We start from the raw sequence: 25,759 nt of genomic DNA on the forward strand, positions 1-25,759 counted from the left end.
GGTTAGGGTTAGACTTAGCTTTAGGGGTTAATACATTTATTAGAATAGCGGTGAGCTCCGGTCGTCAGATTAGGGGTTAATAATTGAAGTTAGGTGTCGGCGATGTTAGGGAGGGCAGATTAGGGGTTAATACTATTTATGATAGGGTTAGTGAGGCGGATTAGGGGTTAATAACTTTATTATAGTAGCGCTCAGGTCCGCTCGGCAGATTAGGGGTTAATAAGTGTAGGCAGGTGTCGGCGACGTTGAGGGGGGCAGATTAGGGGTTAATAAATATAATATAGGGGTCGGCGGTGTTAGGGGCAGCAGATTAGGGGTTCATAAGGATAACGTAGGTGGTGGCGCTTTGCGGTCGGCAGATTAGGGGTTAATTATTGTAGGTAGCTGGCGGCGACGTTGTGGGGGGCAGATTAGGGGTTAATAAATATAATATAGGGGTCGGCGGTGTTAGGGGCAGCAGATTAGGGGTACATAGGGATAATGTAACTTGCGGCGGTTTACGGAGCGGAAGATTAGGGGTTAATAATATAATGCAGGGGTCAGCGATAGCGGGGGCGGCAGATTAGGGGTTAATAAGTGTAAGGGTAGGGGTGTTTAGACTCGGGGTACATGTTAGGGTGTTAGGTGCAGACGTAGGAAGTGTTTCCCCATAGGAAACAATGGGGCTGCGTTAGGAGCTGAACGCTGCTTTTTTGCAGGTGTTAGGTTTTTTTTCAGCTCAAACAGCCCCATTGTTTCCTATGGGAGAATCGTGCACGAGCACGTTTTTGAGGCTGGCCGCGTCCGTAAGCAACTCTGGTATCGAGAGTTGCATTTGCGGTAAAAATGCTCTACGCTCCTTTTTTGGAGCCTAACGCAGCATTTTTTTGAACTCTCGATACCAGAGTTAATTTTATGGTGCGGCCAGAAAAAAGCCCGCGTAGCGTTAACAGCCCATCTACCGCCAAACTCCAAATCTAGGCCTAAGACTTTTTAACTAAAAAATAATTACTGATAGCTGCAAATGTGCACAAATATAATTGGAAATTTAATAAAATGTATTATCAAGAATGAAAACAAAACAACATCACTACCAACAGTCAGAAATGACTAATGGTAAGCAAAGGCTTCCTGATTGTTTGAGAGTCAAACCCTGAGTAAATCACGACAGCACAACAGATTCAAAAAGTCAGTAGTTCAGCTGCCAATAAGCAGATTTATAGTCTACCTGTGTACAAACGAGAACCTGTACATCTAAAACAAACGCTGCACCATAATAAAAAAATAGTAATAGTTTAATATAAACTACAGAGAAAGAGTAGGAATATGATTTAAAGAAGATGAAACCTCATCTCACAAACCCATATAATAAAGTAAAATATACCTGGGAATCACAACTAGAATGCTTTAAAAGCCCACCTTGTCTGCTGCTGTAAGGAAATACTTTTGTCAATGACCACAAGGGCCTGATTCTTAAAACCATAAAATACTTTGAAATTTTAAAAATAAATTGTTTAATTATGTGTGATCAACTCTGCAATATACTTTTAATATTTATTTTGATCACTTTCCATGTAGTTTATGAGTTTTCAAATTCTGAGAACTAATAGTCCACATGGCAGGCTTAACAAGCCTAATCCTGCTTTGTCTACTCCAATAATACATCTGGATTGGCTGCTGCAAATAAAGAAAATGGTGAGTGGAGTTTGGCTATTGAAAAACAGTTGCAGCAAATAAGGTGTTAATGCAGTTCAAACATTTGCAAACTCACACAGTATTTTATTGCAAAGAATATCTTGTAATTCCAACGTGTTTACTGTCTCTATTTATAGGGATCATTACCTGTTCTTACCTGTGCAAATAGCACACTCTTCAAGCTAGAAGTTTCTACTTGAATTCAACTAGTATAAAGCTACATACCAACTTGTGACTTAACTTAGCACAAAGATATAAGAGATACAGGATATTAAGTGCTAAAATTATACATATTCAGATATTCTGAAACAAACATATAGTACCTGAAACTTTTGAAGAACATCATTGTTGCAAATAGAGTCGCAAAACAGTGCCCCCTCCTTGATGTTTATGTCACTGATTATAAAAATACTCCTAAGAAAAAGCTGTAACAGGATTGGGGAACACATTGATATGACCTCTGAGCATATCCTACAAAAATAGTACAAGAAAGACAATTGTTTATGTCAATGCATTCATGTTTTTTTTTTAAATCCACAATAATGAAAACATTTAGCTATAGAAAATTTAAATTAATGAAAGTTACAGGTGCCATTTATTCTCAATTATCTCAACCTACAGGCAAATTGTTTACCCATCATTTTATTATAATATGAGGCGTGTTTTTCTAGGTTTTCTAATTATTTAAAATTACATTGAAAAAACAATAAAGAAATGTATTACTAGCACTTTTAGGTATCATGACAGCAAACCTAAACTACATACTACATAAATAGTCCAGAAAAAATAAAAATACATTTTTAACAGAGAAAATATTATAACCCATGTCTAGTACATTATACAATGCTCAGAAATCATAAATCCTCTTTTGATTTTTTTTTCCTTCACTTTTTTGTGTCATACCAATACAAACAAAAGAAATAAACATAAGAATGCCTAAACATTTGTAAATGCAACAATTTTCAGGGCAAAGTGGTGCATTATCTAAAAGAAATGAAGGGGTGCCAATATTTTTGGCCATGACAGTTAATGCTTGAGCGGGAGCATTAAATAGCACTCCACTCGTAATCTGGCACAAGAATTTTGCACCTTTCACTGGGAGTGCAACTGTTTTTCAGCTTATTTGGGTCTAACAAGCCTTGTCAGTACTGTGAGGTCCCTCAAATAATTTTAGAAAGGCAAATTTTAGGTTGAGAGCTGTTTATCTAGTTATGTAAATTCTGGTTGTGAAGACACACACTTTACAATATAATGCTCAAAAAATAAAAATCCAATGTGTGATTACTCTCCATGCTGAGACGTTTTCGATCATTAGGCCCAACATGAGAATGGAGTTGGGAAGAAATATATTATGGCATTCTGGGCACATATTCCCATTCTCTTCCTCTAACTTTTCTGATTTCAAGACAGTAAATAGTAAAAACATTTTTTTACTAAATGCGTTTTTCTAATGCATTTATGGTTCTTACAGATTCTCTAAATATAAACTATATATTAAAACGCCCAGTCTTTCTCTCACTGCTTTTTCTAGGGAGGAACATTTCATGATCAGCTACAAGAGATAGTAACCGACAGACAAGGAATTTTGTATATACCTTCTTCAAAAACTTACCTTTTTTGAGATATATATGTCTCATTACTTGCAGACACAATGACAACATCAGAGGGTGGGGAAACAGTTGGCAAAACAAAGTAATTCCATAAAATCGAAATGGATTTCTCTGCAACTTTATAGTTGCCAATGTGGTAAGAACTCTGAAAAATAATTAAAAAAAAATACTTTGACTAAAAAGCTTCCAAAATCACACAATATATTTTATGTATGAATAATGATTGTAAGGAATAGTCAAATATAAACACAATCATTAAAACAGGTGGGATCACTGAAGCAGAGAAAACTATAAAGATAAGGTTTTTATTTATTTAATAAAAGCAGGTATACAGTGTTTTATTATTTGTACTTTTCATAATTATTTTTAAAGGAAAAACAAGACCACAATATTCCTTTAGTTACCTTCATTAAAGCAAGATTTATTAATTTATTGATAAACCTTTTCCCTGGTCCCTTCTACAAAAGGGACATGTTCTACTTTAATGCTTAGGCCAGTTACACATGTGAGAAATAGGGTGAGGAGGAGCAAATAAATAAATATTAGTAAAAAGAATAATCTTGCATGACAATAACATAAAAGGATTATGAATGTGACCGCAATGGGAATTCTGTTGTTTTTTTGTTTTTTTAACTGCCTGCTTGCTTTTCTACTTAATATCTATTTTTAACTTATTTGTTTCTTCCTGTGGGAACCTGAATAGGGAAAGGGATAAGTAGGAGGTGGGATACTATCTTGGGGTAGCCATTTGGCAATGAGTTTTTGAGCACTTCCTTTCAAAGCACACTTTCCTGCTGGAAGATATTTTGACATTATTTACAATTATGTTTTCAAAAGAGGGCCAAGTCCAGTGGTGTGTTTTTAATTTATTCGTCAGAGGCAGACTCTAATTATAGCTGCCTGTGTAAAAAAAAATAAAAAAAAATAAAATATATATATATATATATATATATATATACATACATACACATATACACACACTTACCTGATAATTTAATTTCATGGTGGTGAGAGTCCAGGAGCTATGACTCCTGGTTTTTAACACCTGGCCACTAGGAGGAGGCAAAGAAAAAAGAAGTAGAAATTTATGAAAGGATAGTGGAGGGAAAATGAGGTGCAAAGTAAAACTATCATCAGAAAAAAAAATGAAATATAAAATTAAAATAGGCAGGTCTTGTGGACTCACCACCATGAAAGAAATGCATTTATTAGGTAAGCATAAACTATATATTTTTTTTCATAAGGTGGTAAGAGTCCACAAGCCATTACTCCTTGGATCTAATACCCAAGCTGTGGAGTCCATAAGGAATTGAGCAGGACAAAAAATATTTAAAGCAGTCAACTAATTACCAGACACTGCTGTCTTAAGGACTTTTCTACCAAACACATCAAAGTGGAAGAATTTAGAGAAAGTATGTTGCTACCTTGCAAATTAATTAAATATGATCCTTATTCTTGACAATCCAAGAAGAAGAAACTGATCTAGAAAAAAGGGCAATAATATGTTTTGGAAAAAGATTATCCTGCCTTCAAGTAAACCTTGGTAATCAAGAGATTTAGCAAAAAAAGCTAAAGACACTGATTTGGCCCTCTGACCTATACGTGGACCAAGGGACAAGCAAATTAACTGATTTTATAAAAAATTAGAACTCTAGGGGGTCAATTTAATAAAGTGCGAGCGGACATGATACGATGTAGCGTATCATGTCCGCTGCACATCGATAAATGCCAACAGCATACGCTGTCAGCATTTATCATTGCACCAGCAGTTCTTATGAACTGCTGGTGCAATACCGCCCCCTGCAGATTTGCGGCCAATCCAGGGGGTGTCAATCAACCCGATCATATTCGATCGGGTTGATTTCTGCCCGTCGCCTCAGAGCAGGCGGACAGGTTATGGAGCAGCGGTCTTTAGACCACTGCTTCATAACTTCTGTTTCCGGTGAGGCTGAAGGTTTGCCGGAAACACAGGGCATCAAGCTCCGTATGGAGCTTGATAAATTGACCCCTAATTCTCTTACAATTTCTAAATTAAGTAAGTAAATCAAATGAATTATCTGGATTAGGACAAGGAGATGCGCTATAATCTCCTGATTGATGTCCAAAAAAAATAAAAAATCAGAAAGTCTTTCAGCAGAAGATATTGCTAAAAACAACTAAAAACTTCCAAGACAGAAACTAAATGCCCAAAGAATGCAGGACTGAAAGTAGAAACCTGTAGAGCTTGTTAAAAAAAAGTAATGTTCCAGAGTGGAGAAATTGGTTTTATAGATATATCCCTATGTCTGAATAAAGCCTCTATGTCAAGACACTTCACAATGTTCCTGTAGTATGAAACAGTAAAAGCTGAAATATGACTATTTAAAGAATTAGCAGATTAGTCATTATCTGAACCAACTTGCAATGAGAAGAATTGCAAAAGAATGTAAGCTAAAATCCTGTTTTTCAAAAGCAGGAAAGAAACAACTTTTCAAATCATTTGAGAAATGTTACTTTATGATCTGAAATAAGGTGTTCAATACAGCATCAACGAAATCACCTTGTTATAAAAAAAATAGGTATACAATCTCTAATCCATCAAGATGAGACACTCAAGATCTTGACGATTGGAAAAGTTTAACATCTTAATCAGATTTGCAAATCAAGTTCTGCAGGCCCTGACTGGAGTAGACAGATTAATGCAGAAAGTTCTATTCAATTTGAACTATGACTCTTGGAAACAGAAGTCATTGGGTCTATCTCTGGGAGACCCCATTGTTCCACAATCTAGTAGAAAACTGCTTAAAAGGAGAAAACTTTTTTTGTGGAAGGAATTACCTACTAAGGAAATCTGCCTCCATGATTTCCTTCCTAGTATGTGAAATATAGTAAATGTTTCTGTGTCCAATTACAAAAACTTGAGACTTCCTAAATTACTGCTAAGGAACTGCAAATTCCACCTTGATGATAGATATAAGCTACAGCTGTAACCTTGTTAGAAGGAAAATTAGGATAAGCTTCTCCTTTAAGAAGAGGACAGCTCTGAAGAGACCTAAAGATTGCACTGAGTCCAAGATAATTATTGGTAACCTCGGCACCTGAGAAAATCAAACTCCCTATGCTCTTTTGGGGACCCAGACCGAACCCTAATACCAGAAAATGTTGTCAGCAGATATTATTTTCCAAGTTGGGCAAATAAAGGATAGACCCAGAAAAATATTTGAGTGAAATTTTTTCACCATTGTCGAAGCATGCATTGTTGAAGTCTCATATGTAACGATGCAAAAGGAAGAACATCTGATGCTGCAATCATCAGACCTAACACTTTTCCAGGTATAGAGACACTGAATTACAAGAGTTCTTATTACAGACAAGAGTTCCAAGACCCTTCGTAAAATTCTAGGAGCTGTAGATGGACCAGATGGAAAAGCCACAAACTGAAAAAATTTGTTATGAAAGGCAAATCTTAGAAATTGGTGATGGTATAGGAATAGAAAGGAAGGCATCCTTCAAATTGACATAAATTGACCCTGTAAAATAACGGGTGGAATTGTCCAGATTGTTACTATTTTGAAAATAGGAACTCTGAGAAATTTGTTTAAAGTCATTAAGTCCAGAATTGGTCTGAACATTTCCTCTTTTTGGGGAATAATGGAAAAAGAATGGAATAAAATCCATGGCATTATTAGAAAACATAAACAACAGCTAATAAAATTTGGAAAGTCTTTTGGAATGTGAAGCAGAAAAAACATCCTCAAAAAGGTCTTGATTTGAAAGCTATTCAGTAATCTTGGGAGAATATGTTTAGAACACCGAAGTCTTGGACAGACTGCGATAGGCCATCTAAAAAAGGTGTACACTGCACCCTGGATTGGGGTTGTAACTTCTTGCTAATTAGGAAGAGAAAGATGGCGTGTAGAATGCTTAGGCTTGTTCCAACTGGATTAAACTCCCAGGAAGATCTGGAAGATTTAGGTCATTACAAGGAGAAGGAAGATTTTTGTTTCCTAATGAAAAGGAACGAAAAGGATTATTTATTCTATTTTTCCCTTAGACTCGTTGTCCGGAGTGAGAACAAAGTTTATTTTCCTCCAGACACAGTGGAAATAATCACTTCATGAACTGGCTCAAAAGAAATCTACCTTAAAGTAGAGCTAAAAGTCTCTTTGGACACTCTATTTGCTGACAATAACTTAAATCATTAAGCCGTTCTGGCCAGCACTGCTTAAGTCATATAAAATCGAATTATGTCAACAATGGAGCCACAAATAAATGCATAAGTCTACTTTAGATTTTGAATATCTTCATCTACAGAGTCTTCTGAGATTTGCTCAGACAAACTGTCATAAAAAAGAGCAGACACATCTGCTACAGAAGCAATTCCTTTCTATGAAATGTTATCAATTTGATGTCCATATGGTTCCTAAAAAATGTTTTACTATCTTCTAAGGGAACAGTAGTGTGGTTAGCTAAAGCGAATAGCACCATCCACCACTAGAAAGATTTTGCAAAAGCTCTAAATTAGAAGCCAAAAAAAAAATCCTATTAAATTTAAAGGACGGGTTGAAACAGAAGACCAGTCTTGGTTCACTCTATGAAAATTACTTTAATAAGAGCCTCTTGTGACTTTGCAGAAGGCTTAAAAGTTAAATGTTTGTTAGGTTTTCCTCAGATGATTTAGGGTCTTACGCACCTAAAGTACATAAAACCGCTTAAAACAAAGAACTAGAATGCTCAAGCTCAAATATGAAAACTGTAGAATCTGTGCCCTGATCACTAAAAAAACAGAATTTATGCTTACCTGATAAATTGCTTTCTCCAACGGTGTGTCCGGTCCACGGCGTCATCCTTACTTGTGGGATATTCTCTTCCCCAACAGGAAATGGCAAAGAGTCTCAGCAAAGCTGGCCATATAGTCCCTCCTAGGCTCCGCCCACCCCAGTCATTCGACCGACGGACAGGAGGAAATATATATAGGAGAAACCATATGGTACCGTGGTGACTGTAGTTAGAGAAAATAATTCATCAGACCTGATTAAAAAACCAGGGCGGGCCGTGGACCGGACACACCGTTGGAGAAAGCAATTTATCAGGTAAGCATAAATTCTGTTTTCTCCAACATTGGTGTGTCCGGTCCACGGCGTCATCCTTACTTGTGGGAACCAATACCAAAGCTTTAGGACACGGATGAAGGGAGGGAGCAAATCAGGTTACCTAAACGGAAGGCACCACAGCTTGCAAAACCTTTCTCCCAAAAATAGCCTCCGAAGAAGCAAAAGTATCAAATTTGTAAAATTTGGCAAAAGTGTGCAGTGAAGACCAAGTCGCTGCCTTACATATCTGGTCAACAGAAGCCTCGTTCTTGAAGGCCCATGTGGAAGCCACAGCCCTAGTGGAGTGAGCTGTGATTCTTTCAGGAGGCTGCCGTCCGGCAGTCTCATAAGCCAATCGGATGATGCTTTTAAGCCAAAAGGAAAGAGAGGTAGAAGTCGCATTTTGACCTCTCCTTTTACCAGAATAAACAACAAACAAGGAAGATGTTTGTCTGAAATCCTTTGTAGCCTCTAAATAGAATTTTAGGGCACGGACTACGTCCAAATTGTGTAACAAACGTTCCTTCTTTGAAACTGGATTCGGACATAAAGAAGGTACAACTATCTCCTGGTTAATATTTTTGTTAGAAACAACCTTAGGAAGAAAACCAGGCTTAGTACGCAAAACCACCTTATCTGCATGGAACACCAGATAGGGTGGAGAACACTGCAGAGCAGATAACTCTGAAACTCTTCTAGCAGAAGAAATGGCAACCAAAAACAAAACTTTCCAAGATAGTAACTTAATATCTATGGAATGTAAAGGTTCAAACGGAACCCCTTGAAGAACTGAAAGAACTAGATTTAGACTCCAGGGAGGAGTCAAAGGTCTGTAAACAGGCTTGATCCTAACCAGAGCCTGAACAAAATGCTTGAACATCTGGCACAGCTGCCAGTCTTTTGTGTAGTAAGACAGATAAAGCAGAGATCTGTCCCTTTAGAGAACTTGCAGATAATCCTTTCTCCAAACCTTCTTGTAGAAAGGAGAGAATCTTAGGAATTTTTATCTTATTCCATGGGAATCCCTTGGATTCAGACCAACAGATATATCTTTTCCATATTTTATGGTAAATCTTTCTAGTTACCGGTTTTCTGGCCTGAACCAGAGTATCTATCACAGAATCTGAAAACCCATGCTTCGATAGAATCAAGCGTTCAATCTCCAAGCCGTCAGCTGGAGGGAGACCAGATTTGGATGTTCGAATGGACCCTGAACAAGAAGGTCCTGTCTCAAAGGTAGCTTCCATGGTGGAGCCGATGACATATTCACCAGGTCTGCATACCAAGTCCTGCGTGGCCACGCGGGAGCTATCAAGATCACCGAGGCCCTCTCCTGATTGATCCTGGCTACCAGCCTGGGAATGAGAGGAAACGGTGGAAATACATAAGCTAGGTTGAAGGTCCAAGGTGCTACTAGTGCATCTACTAGAGTCGCCTTGGGATCCCTGGATCTGGACCCGTAGCAAGGAACCTTGAAGTTCTGACGAGACGCCATCAGATCCATGTCTGGAATGCCCCATAATTGAGTTATTTGGGCAAAGATCTCCGGATGGAGTTCCCACTCCCCCGGATGGAATGTCTGACGACTCAGAAAATCCGCCTCCCAGTTTTCCACACCTGGGATGTGGATCGCAGACAGGTGGCAGGAGTGATCCTCCGCCCATTGAATTATTTTGGTCACTTCTTTCATCGCCAGGGAACTCCTTGTTCCCCCCTGATGATTGATATACGCAACGGTCGTCATGTTGTCTGATTGGAACCTTATGAATATGGCCTTTGCTAGCTGAGGCCAAGCCCTGAGAGCATTGAATATCGCTCTCAGTTCCAGAATGTTTATCGGGAGAAGGGACTCTTCCCGAGACCATAGACCCTGAGCTTTCAGGGATTCCCAGACCGCGCCCCAGCCCACTAGACTGGCGTCGGTCGTGACAATGACCCACTCTGGTCTGCGGAAGCTCATTCCCTGGGACAGATGGTCCAGGGTCAGCCACCAACGGAGTGAATCTCTGGTCTTCTGATCTACTTGAATCATTGGAGACAAGTCTGTATAGTCCCCATTCCACTGTTTGAGCATGCACAGTTGTAATGGTCTTAGATGAATTCGTGCAAAAGGAACTATGTCCATTGCTGCAACCATCAACCCTACTACTTCCATGCACTGCGCTATGGAAGGACGAGGAACAGAATGAAGAACTTGACAAGAGCTTAGAAGTTTTGATTTTCTGACCTCTGTCAGAAAAATCCTCATTTCTAAGGAATCTATTATTGTTCCCAAGAAGGGAACTCTTGTCGACGGGGACAGAGAACTTTTCTCTATGTTCACCTTCCATCCGTGTGATCTGAGAAAGGCCAGAACGAAGTCTGTATGAGCCTTTGCTTTTGACAGGGACGACGCTTGTATTAGAATGTCGTCCAAATAAGGTACTACTGCAATGCCCCTCGGTCTTAGAACCGCTAGAAGGGACCCTAGCACCTTTGTGAAAATCCTTGGAGCAGTGGCCAACCCGAATGGGAGGGCCACAAACTAGTAATGCTTGTCCAGAAAAGCGAACCTTAGGAACTGATGATGTTCTTTGTGGATAGGAATATGTAGGTACGCATCCTTTAGATCCACGGTAGTCATAAATTGACTTTCCTGGATAGTGGGTAGAATCATTCGAATGGTTTCCATTTTGAACGATGGTACCCTGAGAAATTTGTTTATGATCTTTAAATCCAGAATTGGTCTGAAGGTTCCCTCTTTTTTGGGAACTACGAACAGATTTGAGTAAAATCCCACTCCTTGTTCCTTCATTGGAACTGGGTGTATCACTCCCATCTTTAGCAGGTCTTCTACACAATGTAAGAACGCCTGTCTCTTTATTTGGTTTGAGGAGTGAGACATGTGGAACCTTCCCCTTGGGGGTAGTTCCTTGAATTCCAGAAGATAACCCTGAGAAACTATTTCTAGCGCCCAGGGATCCTGAACATCTCTTGCCCAAGCCTGAGCAAAGAGAGAGAGTCTGCCCCCCACTAGATCCGGTCCCGGATCGGGGGCTACTCCTTCATGCTGTTTTGTTAGCAGCGGCAGGCTTCTTGGCCTGCTTACCCTTGTTCCAGCCTTGCATCGGTTTCCAGGCTGGTTTGGGTTGTGAGGCATTACCCTCTTGCTTAGAGGATACAGAATTAGAGGCCGGTCCGTTCCTGAAATTGCGAAAGGAACAAAAATTAGACTTATTTTTAGCCTTGAAAGACCTATCTTGTGGAAGGGCGTGGCCCTTTCCCCCAGTGATGTCTGAAATAATCTCTTTCAATTCTGGTCCAAATAGAGTTTTACCTTTGAAAGGGATATTAAGCAATTTTGTCTTGGATGACACATTCGCTGACCAAGACTTAAGCCAAAGCGCTCTAAGCGCCACGATAGCAAACCCTGAATTTTTCGCCGCTAATCTAGCTAATTGCAAAGCGGCGTCTAAAATAAAAGAGTTAGCCAATTTAAGTGCGTGAACTCTGTCCATAACCTCCTCATATGGAGTCTCTCTACTGAGCGACTTTTCTAGTTCCTCGAACCAGAACCACGCTGCTGTAGTGACAGGAACAATGCACGAAATTGGTTTTAGAAGGTAACCTTGCTGTACAAAAATCTTTTTAAGCAAACCTTCCAATTTTTTATCCATAGGATCTTTGAAAGCACAACTATCTTCGATAGGAATAGTAGTGCGTTTGTTTAGAGTAGAAACTGCCCCCTTGACCTTAGGGACTGTCTGCCATAAGTCCTTTCTGGGGTCGACCATAGGAAATAATTTCTTAAATATAGGGGGGGGAACAAAAGGTATGCCGGGCTTTTCCCACTCCTTATTTACTATGTCCGCCACCCGCTTGGGTATAGGAAAAGCGTCGGGGTGCACCGGAACCTCTAGGAACTTGTCCATCTTGCATAATTTCTCTGGAATGACCAAGTTGTCACAATCATCCAGAGTAGATAACACCTCCTTAAGCAGTGCGCGGAGGTGTTCTAATTTAAATTTAAATGTCACAACATCAGGTTCAGCTTGTTGAGAAATTTTTCCTGAATCTGAAATTTCTCCATCTGACAAAACCTCCCTCATGGCCCCTTCAGATTGGTGTGAGGGTATGACAGAACAATTATCATCAGCGCCCTCCTGCTCTTCAGTGTTTAAAACAGAGCAATCGCGCTTTCTCTGATAATTAGGCATTTTGGATAAAATATTTGCTATGGAGTTATCCATTACAGCCGTTAATTGTTGCATGGTAATAAGCATTGGCGCACTAGATGTACTAGGGGCCTCCTGCGTGGGCAAAACTGGTGTAGACACAGTAGGGGATGATGTAGTATCATGTTTACTCCCCTCATCTGAGGAATCATCTTGGGCAATTTCATTATCTGTGGCAGTACTGTCCTTACTTTGTTTGGACGCTATGGCACAATTATCACATAAATTTAAATGGGGAGACACATTGGCTTTCATACATATAGAACATAGCTTATCTGAAGGTACAGACGTTAAACAGGCTTAAACTTGTCAACAAAGCACAAAAAACTTTTAAAACAAAACCGTTACTGTCTCTTTAAATTTTAAACAGAAAACACTTTATTACTGAATATGTGAAAAAGTATGAAGGAATTGTTCAAAAATTACCAAAATTTCACCACAGTGTCTTAAAGCATTAATAGTATTGCACACCAAATTTCAGAGCTGTAACCCTTAAAATAACGGAACCGGAGCCGTTTATAAATGTAACCCCTATACAGTCCCAGCTATAGTCTTTGCTGAGACCCAACCAAGCCCAGAGGGGAATACAATACCAATTGACGCCTTCTAGGAGCTTTTCCAGCAATTTTTAGATCCTCACACATGCATCTGAATGCCCTGCTCTCAAAAAAAAACTGCGCAGTAATGGCGCGAAAATGAGGCTCAGTCTACAACTAGGAAGGCCCCCTGACTGGAAAAGGTGTCTAACACAGTGCCTGCCGTTTAATAAACGTTCCCCAAGTTTATAAATGCAAATTGTCAGCATAAATATGAATAAAATGCCCAAATAAAGCAATCGATTTAGCCCATAAAAATGTCTACCAGTTTTTTAGCCCATAATAAGCCCTTTATTCTGTTTGTTTGACTAAGAAAATGGCTTACCGGTCCCCATGAGGGGAAATGACAGCCTTCCAGCATTACATCGTCTTGTTAGAAATATGGCTAGTCATACCTTAAGCAGAAAAGTCTGCTAACTGCTTCCCCCAACTGAAGTTACTTCATCTCAACAGTCCTATGTGGAAACAGCAATCGATTTTAGTTACTGTCTGCTAAAATCATCTTCCTCTCACAAACAGAAATCTTCATCCTTTTCTGTTTCAGAGTAAATAGTACATACCAGCACTATTTTAAAATAACAAACACTTGATAGAAGAATAAAAACTACATTTAAACACCAAAAAACTCTTAACCATCTCCGTGGAGATGTTGCCTGTGCAACGGCAAAGAGAATGACTGGGGTGGGCGGAGCCTAGGAGGGACTATATGGCCAGCTTTGCTGGGACTCTTTGCCATTTCCTGTTGGGGAAGAGATATTCCCACAAGTAAGGATGACGCCGTGGACCGGACACACCAATGTTGGAGAAAAAAAAAACAACCCTCCTGATCATCATAAAAAACTCACATTCAGAAAAAACCTGAGTCACCTAAATCTAAAAAAACTATAAGAGCATCCTAAGGTGCTCTGATCTCTGATGATGCAGAAAAACCTAATAAATGTAACTTTAGAATGACTTCCACGCATAGAATTTTTACGCATACTTGGAGGAGGCATAGCTGCAACAACTGCACACAAGCCTTTATATCCTGGAGCAAAATCGAAAGCACTCCATTTTATTGAGGAAACAAAGGAAGGACAGGTTCCTTTAGAGCAGTGATTTTTAACCTTTTTTTTGCCGTGGCACACTTTTTTACATTAAAAAATCCTGTGGCACACCACCATCCCAAAATTTAAAAAAAAATCACACATTGTAGCCTAATACAGCATATATATATATACATACACACAAACACACACATACTGTATGTATTGTGCTGTTATGCCATGCCTCCTACAAACTACCCCTGCACTGGGAGTAAAAAACAAGCAAAGTTTAAAAAATATGTCACACTGTTGTCAGTCTGCCGTGGCACACCTGAGGATTTCTCACGGCACACTAATGTGCCACGGCACACTGGTTGAAAAACACTGCTTTAGAGGCAAGAGCAGCAATAGACCGTTAGAATGTCTAAGGTGATCCATTCAGGAATTCCAAAGATGAACTTGTAACAATCCTGCAAAATAGAAAATAAATTTATCAGTGGATCTACCCTCTAAAGGATAATGTAAGGTAGAGGGGACAAATTTCAGTATGCTCCATGAAAGAATACACAAACAGACAAATAAAATAAATGAACACAACCACCATTTGTTTTTACTGTAAATACATGTAAAAACAGTAAATAAAATGTTTGGAAACAATGTAACTGGGACCTTGTAGAACAAAGTCATTTGAGACAGACAACCTTGGGCAATACGTATTAAATGGTAAATCTCCTTGTGTAATAAAAGCAAACAATAATAATGCACTATTATAAGATATTTGAAAATGTCAAAAAACAAAGGCGCAGTTGAGGAATTTCAAAAAGAGAGGGAAATAGCCCAGTTACTAAGAATAACTGCCGTTCTAAGTCAGTGCACAAAAACATAAAGAGACTCCCCCTCACATTGTCAAACAGTTTAATCCATTTTACTCTGTATATAACATAGGATATAATATCGCATTGAGATAAACTCCCAGGTGAATTAGCTGAATAGTAAATAACAGTTATTACCAAATAATAAAGTTTCCATAATTTTTAGACTAAGTATGAAAATTCTAAGTAATAATGGTCGCATTAGTCTGTTACATGTGTATGTTCCCTGGCTATCATGTACCTCAAAATGTGTGTACCTACTAACAGACTGGGGGCTATGTGAGTGCAAAAATAGTTGCAGACTTTACCGTGCATACTGGCTGCAGAAAAAAAATGCTTTTGGTAGAGAGTCCATCCAGTGCAGTTTACATCACAGCAGAGGATCTATGTGTGGAGTATAATAAAGATCCAATAATAGGAAGCAAAGGGACAGGTCCTAAAACTCCAATCTCCCTTCTGTCTCTCTGTAGCAGAGGGAAAAATGGAGCTCAAATCAGTCATAAGACCCCTCTCAACAAAGAATTTGGAGCACCGCAATTCTTCACCTTTCTCCTGTGGAGACAAAGAAAAGACTAGAATACCTGAGAGGTGGGAGGGGTTAAGGACTCTTAGAGTTTTGGGAATCTTTGCCTGCTCCTAGTGGCCAGGGGTTGAATCCTAGGAGTAATGGCTTGTGGACTCTCACCACCTTATGAAAGAAATTTTTAAGACTCATTAGTAAAAGTTATGTTTTATTTGTAACTTTGTTAATAATTTAGTGCTGATTACTTGTTTTTGTCTATCAATATACATAGTATCTGAACATTCAAATGTAGCCACCAATCCCTAGATACAGGTCTAATGAAATATGACTGAGTACAAGACATACTCTGGAGGTCAATAATAAGTATATAATAAGTATATAATAAGTATACCATATTATTTATCCTTTTTAGTACACGGAGGAGTAGGTCTACAGCAGTACAACCAGAGCTTTATTAAAAGATCTAGGAATCATGGCTCACTTTAGACCCTAAGACGTGACAACACATCTAATGGGAATATGTATGACAAACTTCCAGCTGATCATAGTAGTTCTGACAAGGAGCCTTATTGACTATTATACTTTGCTTACCTACTGTATGTGCCACTTTGTAATCTCTTGGCACGAGCATGTCTTTGCAGATGTCATTATCTTTATATGTTCAAAATTGAATTAAACCAATATTTTAAATAAACAATGTACCTGTGCAAGGTAAGCCCAAGTGGCAGGAATTGAAAGAGGAGGAAAGGCAAGGATTGGCTTAGTTGTTTCCCCAATTGCATCTCCAATAAGGTTTCCGTCTGATGAATATGCTGCTACGGCAAATATGTATTTCTCATTTGCTTCTAGGCCTTTAACTTCTAATATATTACTGCTGCATGCTGGAATCTGTCAATTTTGAACAAAACAAAGTGAAGCTGAATAATTTAAAGTGCAATCAAGGTCTGCTCTAATACATAATTTGTATTTTGCTTCTATTAACATGAAATACATTGATTAAAACATAAGAAATGTAAATGATAGCCACACTAAAATAAGCTAGGTACAAATCTTAATCATAACAATTATTTTAATTAACCAATGCACTAACACACAACCAAAGATAATAGTGTAGTTTCTTTTAATCAATATGTTACACCAAATACATGATGTAATCTTGTCCCAGCACTATTCAACAGTTTTCCCCATATCTTTATATTGAAAAGCACCAAAAACAAAATGTATGCTTACCTGATAAATGTATTTATTTCCAGGAATGGAGAGTCCACAAATTATTCCAATTACTAGTGGGATATTCACTTCTGGCCAGCAGGAGGATGCAAAGAGCACTCCAGCAGAGCTGTTAAGTGCCACTTCCCTTACCCAGAAGCCCCAGTCATTCGGCCAAAGGGAAACAGACAAAGAAGATAACACAAGGGTATAGAGTTGCCTGAGGTTTGAACAAAAAAACTGCCGTCTTGAATTTAAAAAGGGCGGGTCGTGGACTCTCCATGCCTGGAAATAAATACATTTATCAGGTAAGCATACATTTTGTTTTCTTTCCTATGGCATGGAGAGTCCACAAATTATTCCAATTACTAGTGGGAACCAATACCCAAGCTAGAGGACACAGAATGAAAGAGAGGGAGAACAAGACAGGCGGACCTAAACAGAAGGCACCACCGCTTGAATAACTTTTCTCCCAAAGAAGCCTCAGCCAAGGCAAAAGTATCAAATTTGTAGAATTTTGAAAATGTGGCCGCCTTGCAAATTTGCTCTACAGAAGCTTAATTTTTGAAAGCCCAGGAAGAGGAAACAGCTCCAGTGGAATGAGCCGTAATTCTCTCAGTAGACTGTTGTCCGGATAACACTTCTCAACCAGAGAGAAAGAATGGAAGAAGTGGCCTTCTGGCCCTTACGTTTACCAGAGAAAACAACAAACAAGGCAGAAGTCTGCCAAAAATCCTTAGAGGCTTGAAGGTAAAATTTTAGAGCATGCACAACATCCAAGTTATGCAAAAGACGATCCTTCTGTGAAGAAGGATTGGGACAAAAAGAAGGAACAACAATTTCCTGATTAATATTGCGATCTGACACCACCTTAAGAAGAAATCCCAGCTTAGTGCAAAGACCGCCTTATCAGCATGAAAAACAAGGTAAGGGGAATCACACTGCAGAGCCAAAAGTTTGGAAACTCTGGGAGCAACAAGAAACAAAACCTTCCAAGATAACAATTTAATATCAACAGAATGCTTTAGCTCAAACGGAGCCTGCTGCAAAACCCTAAGAACAAGAATAAGGCTTCATGGAGGAGCAACAGGTTTAACTAAACACAGGCCTGATCCTGACCAGGGCCTGAACAAAAGATGACATCTGGCAAATCTGCCAGACATTTGCAAAATAATAGACAGTGCAGAAATCTGGCCCTTCGGAGTACTTACTGACAAACCTGTTCTCCAGGCCCTCCTGAAGAAAGGGAAAAAATAGGCTTACGAGTCTGAACATGGTCTCAATGACCTTCTCAAAAAGCGCACGCCCCTCCAAGACTAGACGTTCAATCTCCAAACAGTCAGCTTCAGAGAATCTAGAACTGGGAGAGAAGTGGAACCTGAGTAAAAAGGTCCACCCGCAAGGAAGCTTCCAAAGAAACAAAAGACCTCTTCACCAGATCCTGCGAGGCCAGGTTGGAGCTAAAAGAATCACCAACTCCCTCTCCTGTTTGATACGAGCAATGACTCGAGAAAAGAAAACAAACTAAGGAAACAGAAAAACAAGACAAAGGTCCAAATAACCGCCAGAGCATTTATCAAATCGGCTCTTGGATCTCTTGATCTTGAACCGTACCTTGGAAATTAGGCGACTAGGCATGACGTCAACAGATCCAACTTCGGAAACCCCGCGTGAGGGATATCATAGAGAAAACATCCGGAAGAAGGACCCACTCGCCAGGATGAAAGGTCTGCCTGCTCATAAAATCCTCCTCCCAGAAAACCACCCCTGGGATGTGGAAAGCAGATAGAAGATAATTATGAGTCTCTGCTCACTGACAAATGCGTCACCATCTTCATGGATAAAGAACTCAGAGTTCCTCCCCGGTGATAGATATATGCCACCGAGGAGAGGCAGTTTGATTGTTATCTGATACATCGGACTGAAATTAACTAAACTCAAGGAGTTTATGTAAGGGAGGACTATCGAGTCCAAAGACCCTAAACCATTAAAGAGCCCCAACTGCTCCCCAGCCCGACAGGCTGGTAACGGAGGTCACAAAAACACCCATAATGGTCTCAGGAAGCATGAACCCTGAAACAGATGGTTCTTCCAAGATAGATATACTCTCATAAGTGAGTCTATAACTATCCTCTAAGATAGATCTGAGTGGTCTCTTTACCAAAATCTGAGGATGCATAAACGTAGAGGTCTCAGAAGGAAAACAAGCAAATGGAATAATGTCCATGGAAGTAATCATCAGACCAATTACCTCCATACACTGAACCACTGACGGACGAATAGATTAAAGCTTTTTAAGATCAGTGAGTTAACCACTCACCCAAACGGTCTTTTGTCCGGATAACACTTCTCAACCAGAGAGAAAGAGAGGAAGAAGTGGCCTTCTGGCCCTTACGTTTAACAGAGAAAAGAACAAACAAGGCAGAAGTCTGCCGAAAATCCTTAGAGGCTTGAAGGTAAAATTTTAGAGCACGCACAACATCCAAGTTATGCAAAAGACGATCCTTCTGTGAAGAAGGATTGGGACAAAAAGAAGGAACAACAATTTCCTGATTAATATTGCGATCCGACACCACCTTAGGAAGAAATCCCAGCTTAGTGCGAGGACCGCCTTATCAGCATGAAAAACAAGGTAAGGGGAATCACACTGCAGAGCCAAAAGTTTGGAAACTCTGGGAGCAGAAGAAATAGCAACAAGAAAAAAAACCTTCCAAGATAACAATTTAATATCAACAGAATGAATCAGCTCAAACGGAGCCTGCTGCAAAACCCTAAGAACAAGAATAAGGCTCCATGGAGGAGCAACAGGTTTAACTAAACACAGGCCTGATCCTGACCAGGGCCTGAACAAAAGATTGGACATCTGGCAAATCTGCCAGACATTTGCAAAAGAATAGACAGTGCAGAAATCTGGCCCTTCAGAGTACTTACTGACAAACCTGTTCTCCAGGCCCTCCTAAAGAAAGGGAAAAATTTAGGGGTGCCATCACCCTGCTCAAAGAGAAACCTATCGATTCACCCAATAAAGGTATAAATGACATACCTTATGAGGAAGCTGGCGAGGAACAGGCTTACGAGCCTGAACATGGTCTCAATGACCTTCTCAAAAAGTGCACGCCCCTCCAAGACTAGACGTTCAATCTCCAAACAGTCAGCTTCAGAGAATCTAGAACTGGGAGAGAAGTGAAACCTGAGAAGAAAGGTCCACCCGCAAGGAAGCATCCAAAGAAATAAAAGACCTCTTCCCCAGATCCTGAGAGGCCAGGTAGGAGTTAAAAGAATCACCAACTCCCTCTCCTGTTTGATACGAGCAATGACTCGAGAAAAGAAAACAAACTAAGGAAACAGGAAAACAAGACAAAGGTCCAAATAACCGCCAGAGCATTTATCAAATCGGCTCTTGGATCTCTTGATCTTGAACCGTACCTTGGAAATTAGGCGACTAGGCACAACGTCAACAGATCCAACTTCGGAAACCCCCGCATGAGGGATATCATAGAGAAAACATCCGGAAGAAGGACCCACTCGCCCGGATGAAAGATCTGCCTGCTCAGAAAATCCTCCTCCCAGAAAACCCCCCCTGGGATGTGGAAAGCAGATAGAAGATAATTATAAGTCTCTGCCCACTGAAAAATGCGTCACCATCTTCATGGATAAAGAACTCTGAGTTCCTCCCTGGTGATAGATATACGCCACCGAGGAGAGGCAGTTTGATTGTTATCTGATACATCGGACTGAAATTGACTAAACTCAAGGAGTTTATGTAAGGGAGGACTATCGAGTCCAAAGACCCTAAACCATTAAAGAGCCCCAACTGCTCCCCAGCCTGACAGGCTGGTAACTGAGGTCACAAAAACACCCAGAATGGTCTCAGGAAGCATGAACCCTGAAACAGCTGGTCCTTCCAAGATAGATATCCTCTCATAAGGGAGTCTATAACTATCCTCTAAGATAGATCTGAGTGGTTTCCTCACCAAAATCTGAGGATGCATAACCGTAGAGGTCTCAGAAGGAAAACAAGCAAAAAGAATAATGTCCATGGAAGTAATCATCAGACCAATTACCTCCATAAACTGAACCACTGACGGACGAATAGATTAAAGCTTTTTAAGATCAGTAAGTTAACCACTCACCCAAACAAACAGTCCTTTATATTTAGGATTTTTTGACATTAGGCAGAAAAACATTCATGGATAGAGACTTATGATCATGCCAAAAGGCATACCCTAGAGACTGGCATTAGGTAACATTATCAAGATTTAAAGGAAAGTCACCCTCAGATGAGACCCTAGCTTTACCTTTGGAAGATCCAAGGAACCTCAAAGGGAAGGGCAACAAATTGCAAGTGTTTTTCCAGAAATACAAACTGCAGGGAATTGAGATATTCTCTGATAATAGGAAGACCAAGATCTTAACCAAAGAGATTTGCAACAACTTGCATGCTGGTATCCCAGATGAAGGATTAGCCAGCTCTACAGCCCTCTATGGTAGTCTCCTCAGAAAATAGATCAGACAAATAGTAGTACCAATGAGTGGCTGAACCCACAACTATAGCAATCCTTGCGACTGGCTGCCATAGTTAATCCTGATAAATGTACTCTTTCTTAAATAAGTTTCCAGCTTATTTATCCTTAAAAAAGGAATTATCTTCAAGGGGAAGGTACAATATATGTCACAGACATAAGAATAAAACGCCTCAATATGTATACATGTATGTCACCTAAAGTTCCCGATGACAGATATAAGGAGAATCACCTCAATATGAGAGATACAACAGTAATTCATAAACATAACTCCAAAGTCAGTAGACAATGTTGCAGATTGCCGGAAATGTCTGTAACATTGTCTACCGACTTTGGAGTTCAGTGATTCCTATTTGGACAGCCCAGATTTTTCTGGAGAGGCTGAAATGTCATGAAATCGGGTTGGATAGGACAAATAAGTTTATAAAAGAGCAGATCAAGGATGGGAAGATGCTGATTGGGGCAATGAGAATACACCTGTAGGCACTTCCTAATGTTGACTGCTTCATGTTTGGCTTTGGTGACGATTTAGAGGATGTTCTTTGTACCTAGCCCAGCTGTCTATCGGATTGGATTGAGTCAGTCGAGCGGCTCTGAAGCCTCGGTTTGCTGATTATTGCACTGGATGTGCACCTTGGCTTGTGAGTATAAAGCTGTACTCATCTTCTGTTTCTTTTGTTTGTGTATCCGTTATTACACCATCAGGCGCCTCTTTCTTTCCTCTCATTCAGGATCTCATTTGTTAATTACTTATTCCTAAAGAGAGCTGCCCACCAGTTGCCTTTAATAGATTTTTTGGGTCATCAAGAAAATAAGACACTAATAACACGAAGAAATCACAAAATCACTATCATATTTGATCACTAAAGCTTGGACAATTGCGGTCTGTATTTGTTTTGGACCCACACATTAAGGAAAATAGAGGCTATTTAATTTGCACATAATTACTATTTATCTTGTCCTATTTTCTCATTTAGAGTCACAAATCATTCATTCACTTTTTATTTGTTTATATTTTTTATTTAATTTGTTTAATGTTTAAACAGTTATTGCACTTCACATATCGCTGCACATATATTCATATACCGGTATATACTTGTTTAAATACATTTTAGCACAAGTGTTGTTATATACTTACAGAATTGGCGTACCCTTTATATTCAGTCTCCTTATAGATTGTAATTGATATATAAAATAATCTTAAAAGAGTCCTAGAATAGACACTTAGGACTAAATAAAATACCATCTAGATATCAAGAAATCAACTCCATACAAGAGAGATTTCAAGAAAAGGAAACATAAGAAAATTACCAAAAATGGTCACCAGATGGCAGCCAAAACTGCACTATTTTCTGAGAAGTCGGCACAGCACAAAACATTTATGCATAAAAGAAAAAACACAAATTAAAAGGCAGCTCTTAAAAAAATATTTTTATTTAGCTGTGTGGCTGAATATTGAGTCGAATGTATACTTAAAGGGACAGTCAAGTCCAAAAAAAAAACTTTCATGATTTAAATAGGGAATGTAATTTTAAACAACTTTCCTTTTATCTTTTACTTTTAATACAAATTTTGCTTTTTTTCTCTTGGTATTTTTAGTTGAAAGCTAAACCTAGGAGGTTCATATGCTAATTTCTTAGACCTTGAAGACTGCCTCTAATCTGAATGCATTTTGACCACTAGAGGGCATTAGTTCATGTGTTTCATATAGATAACATGAAGCTCATGCATGTGAAGTTACCCTGGAGTGAGCACTGATTGGTTAAAATGTAAGTCTGTAAAAAGAACTGAAATAAGGGGGCAGTTTGCAGAGGCATATATACAAGGTAATCACAGAGGTAAAAAGTGTATTTCTATAAGATTGTTAGTTATGCAAAATTGGGGAATGGGTAATAAAGGGATTATCTTTCTTTTTAAAAAACAGAAATTCTGGTGTTAACTGTCCCATTAAGATCTAAGAACTCAATTTACAGAGTAGCACAGGGATCAGCTGAGAACCCATTTTGCTAAATAAAATGCGCCATCTCTACAGTCCAAGGTGGGAAAAGATTATAACATGAACCGCCACAGAGCTTGTTAAAAGGGCGCTCAAGAAAACGCAAAACATATTGTTAAAAATGTGCATTGAGCCACACAATATAACACGTCCCGAAATATCAGGCAATTCCTCTCTGAATAAGGAACATGGCAACACCAAACGATATTTTCGGCCTCCTATGGGCCTCGTCAGTGAGGTACAGCCACATTCCTCTATGCACATTGGGCAAGGAGTCCACGTCTAGTTTCCTCTTTTTTCCTTAGGGAGACTAAATACATACAGAAAAAGAGGCACTCTCTCAGGAACGAACACCAGTTCAATAACTTGTTAGATTGTTTTTTGGCAATTTACCCACTGGGTGCAGCTTCTTTAAGCCCAATAATGCTAATCACAGAAAACTATATTATTATTATTATTATTATCAGTTATTTGTAGAGTGCCAACAGGTTCTGCAGTGCTAAAGATGTGGGTCTAATATGCAAGGTGACAATTATGGGAGACATAGGGATAAAGGGCCCTGCCAAGAGTTTCACTGTTGTAAATCATCTCTCATGAAAGTGATCTACAAAGCAGCTAGGCTTGTAGGCTTAAATGCTAAGGGGGTTCAAGAGGATAGCTAAAGGAGGAGAGGGACTAAGATAGTAAAATGTTAGTGTATATTACATGAATCCCTAAACAGTAGAGTCTCTAAGTAGCGCTTGAAAGTTTGAAAACTAGGGGAGAATGTAGAGCGAGGCAAAGAGTTCCACAAAATAGGGGCCAGTCTGGAGAAGTCTTGTAGATGGGAACGTGAGGAGGTAACAAGAGAGGAGGAGAGAAGGAGGTCATGAGCAGAGCGAAGGGGATGGGGGCGCGAGTATCTGGAGACTAGGTCGGAGATAAAGGGTGGAGCAGTGTTATGGAGAGTTTTAAAAGTTAATGTCAGGATTTTATGTTTTATTCTGGAGGTCCAGACCCGAAATACACGGCAGTTCCTCGCTGAACAAGGAACATGGCAACCCCAGAATGAATGCACTGGGGGTGAGGGTGCATAAGGGGTTAATAGTTTAGAGGAGCAGTATCTGTATATACAATGTTTAAATTGTATGCATTTTCCTGTATAATGCATATTAATTTAAGTATTGTATAGATTTTAAACATGTTTTTTCCTGTGTTCAATAAAAAAAATAATCTATACAATACTTAAATTAGTATGCATTATGTAGGAAATGCATATAATTTAAATATTGTATATTTGTCTTGCCACCTTCTCAGAGGCAAGATTTTCCAGAGTGAGGCAGGTAGTGCATGTTAAGTTACAGTTAGGTTAGGTATGTATTATTTAAAGTGTTTCTACACAGAAGCCATTTTTTTATTCAGTAGATGCACCATCTGTGCTGTGTTGACAAGTGCTGATAAGTGGCGATGTCAGCAGACTTTTGCTGAAGCTGTGATCCCTATTATTTCCTATGGGAGAAACATTGGCACTCGTCAGCACTTCGCAGGTCAGCCCGCTTTTTTAGAATATAATAACAGACCGTTGGACTGCAAGGCCATAAAGCCAGTTTCTCGACAGTCTGATGATACTTTGAATTTCAGGGCCTATATGAGCTAAGATAAATTACTTTTTTCCCTGCCATAACTTCATCATCTCTAGTGGGTAGATGCAAATGCAGAACATGAAAATAAAAATTGTGGCTATAATAAATACAGCATAATGATCTAACAATATTTTAATATATATAATAAGTATTATCAGCAAATAAATAATCAAAAACCATTTTACCTTTTCTCCAGTTCCAGGAAGGTAATGATCATTCAATCTCACTTTTAAATTTGGACCTGTAACACGTTGTGCATATAAACAGTACCAAGACACCTATATAAAATGTAGAAATAAATATGTGAATTGTTTATCTGGACCAAATATTCTTTCATGTACAATATCTGCATTAAATTGACATTTTTTTGTATATTAAACCTAAATGGAAATTTGATAATAATCATAATACAATTTATGACTTTTTATGAGATATATCATATTTAGAACAGTAATCCTTAATTTTAGACACTTTCTCCAAACATAGAAACACAGAATTTGATTGTAAAAAGAACTAATAAGACCCGTCAAGGCTACCCATATTACATATTACTGTTTTCTTAGGATAGCCTTATGCATGTCCCAGGAATTTTTTTATTCCTTTACATTCCTTGGGGCCTATTTAATATGGTGCAAGCAGACATGATCCGATATTGCGGATCATGTTCGCTGCACATCGATAATTGCCGACAGCATACGCTATCTTCATTTATCATTGCACCAGCAGTTCTTGTGAACTGCTGGTGCAATGCCGTCCCCTGCAGATTTGCGGCTGCTAGCAGGCAGGTGTCAATCAACCCGATCGTATTCGATCGGGTTGATTT

The 25,759-nt window shown here is 39.1% G+C and overlaps 1 protein-coding gene across 1 annotated transcript in view; it reads right to left on the reverse strand.

The window, feature by feature from the left end:
- CFAP54 (cilia and flagella associated protein 54) overlaps window positions 1-25,759 on the reverse strand; it is a 901,430-nt gene that overhangs the window by 642,844 nt on the left and 232,827 nt on the right. Inside the window, exons 22-25 of the mRNA XM_053719246.1 lie at window positions 25,122-25,214; window positions 16,289-16,474; window positions 3,287-3,429; window positions 1,998-2,145 (exon numbers count right to left, since the gene is read on the reverse strand). Coding sequence (XP_053575221.1) covers window positions 1,998-2,145; window positions 3,287-3,429; window positions 16,289-16,474; window positions 25,122-25,214 — 570 coding nt within the window. The remainder of the gene's footprint in view (window positions 1-1,997; window positions 2,146-3,286; window positions 3,430-16,288; window positions 16,475-25,121; window positions 25,215-25,759) is intronic.

Source organism: Bombina bombina, chromosome 6 (genome assembly GCF_027579735.1).
Source record: "Bombina bombina isolate aBomBom1 chromosome 6, aBomBom1.pri, whole genome shotgun sequence".
In the NCBI taxonomy this organism is placed as follows: domain Eukaryota; kingdom Metazoa; phylum Chordata; class Amphibia; order Anura; family Bombinatoridae; genus Bombina; species Bombina bombina.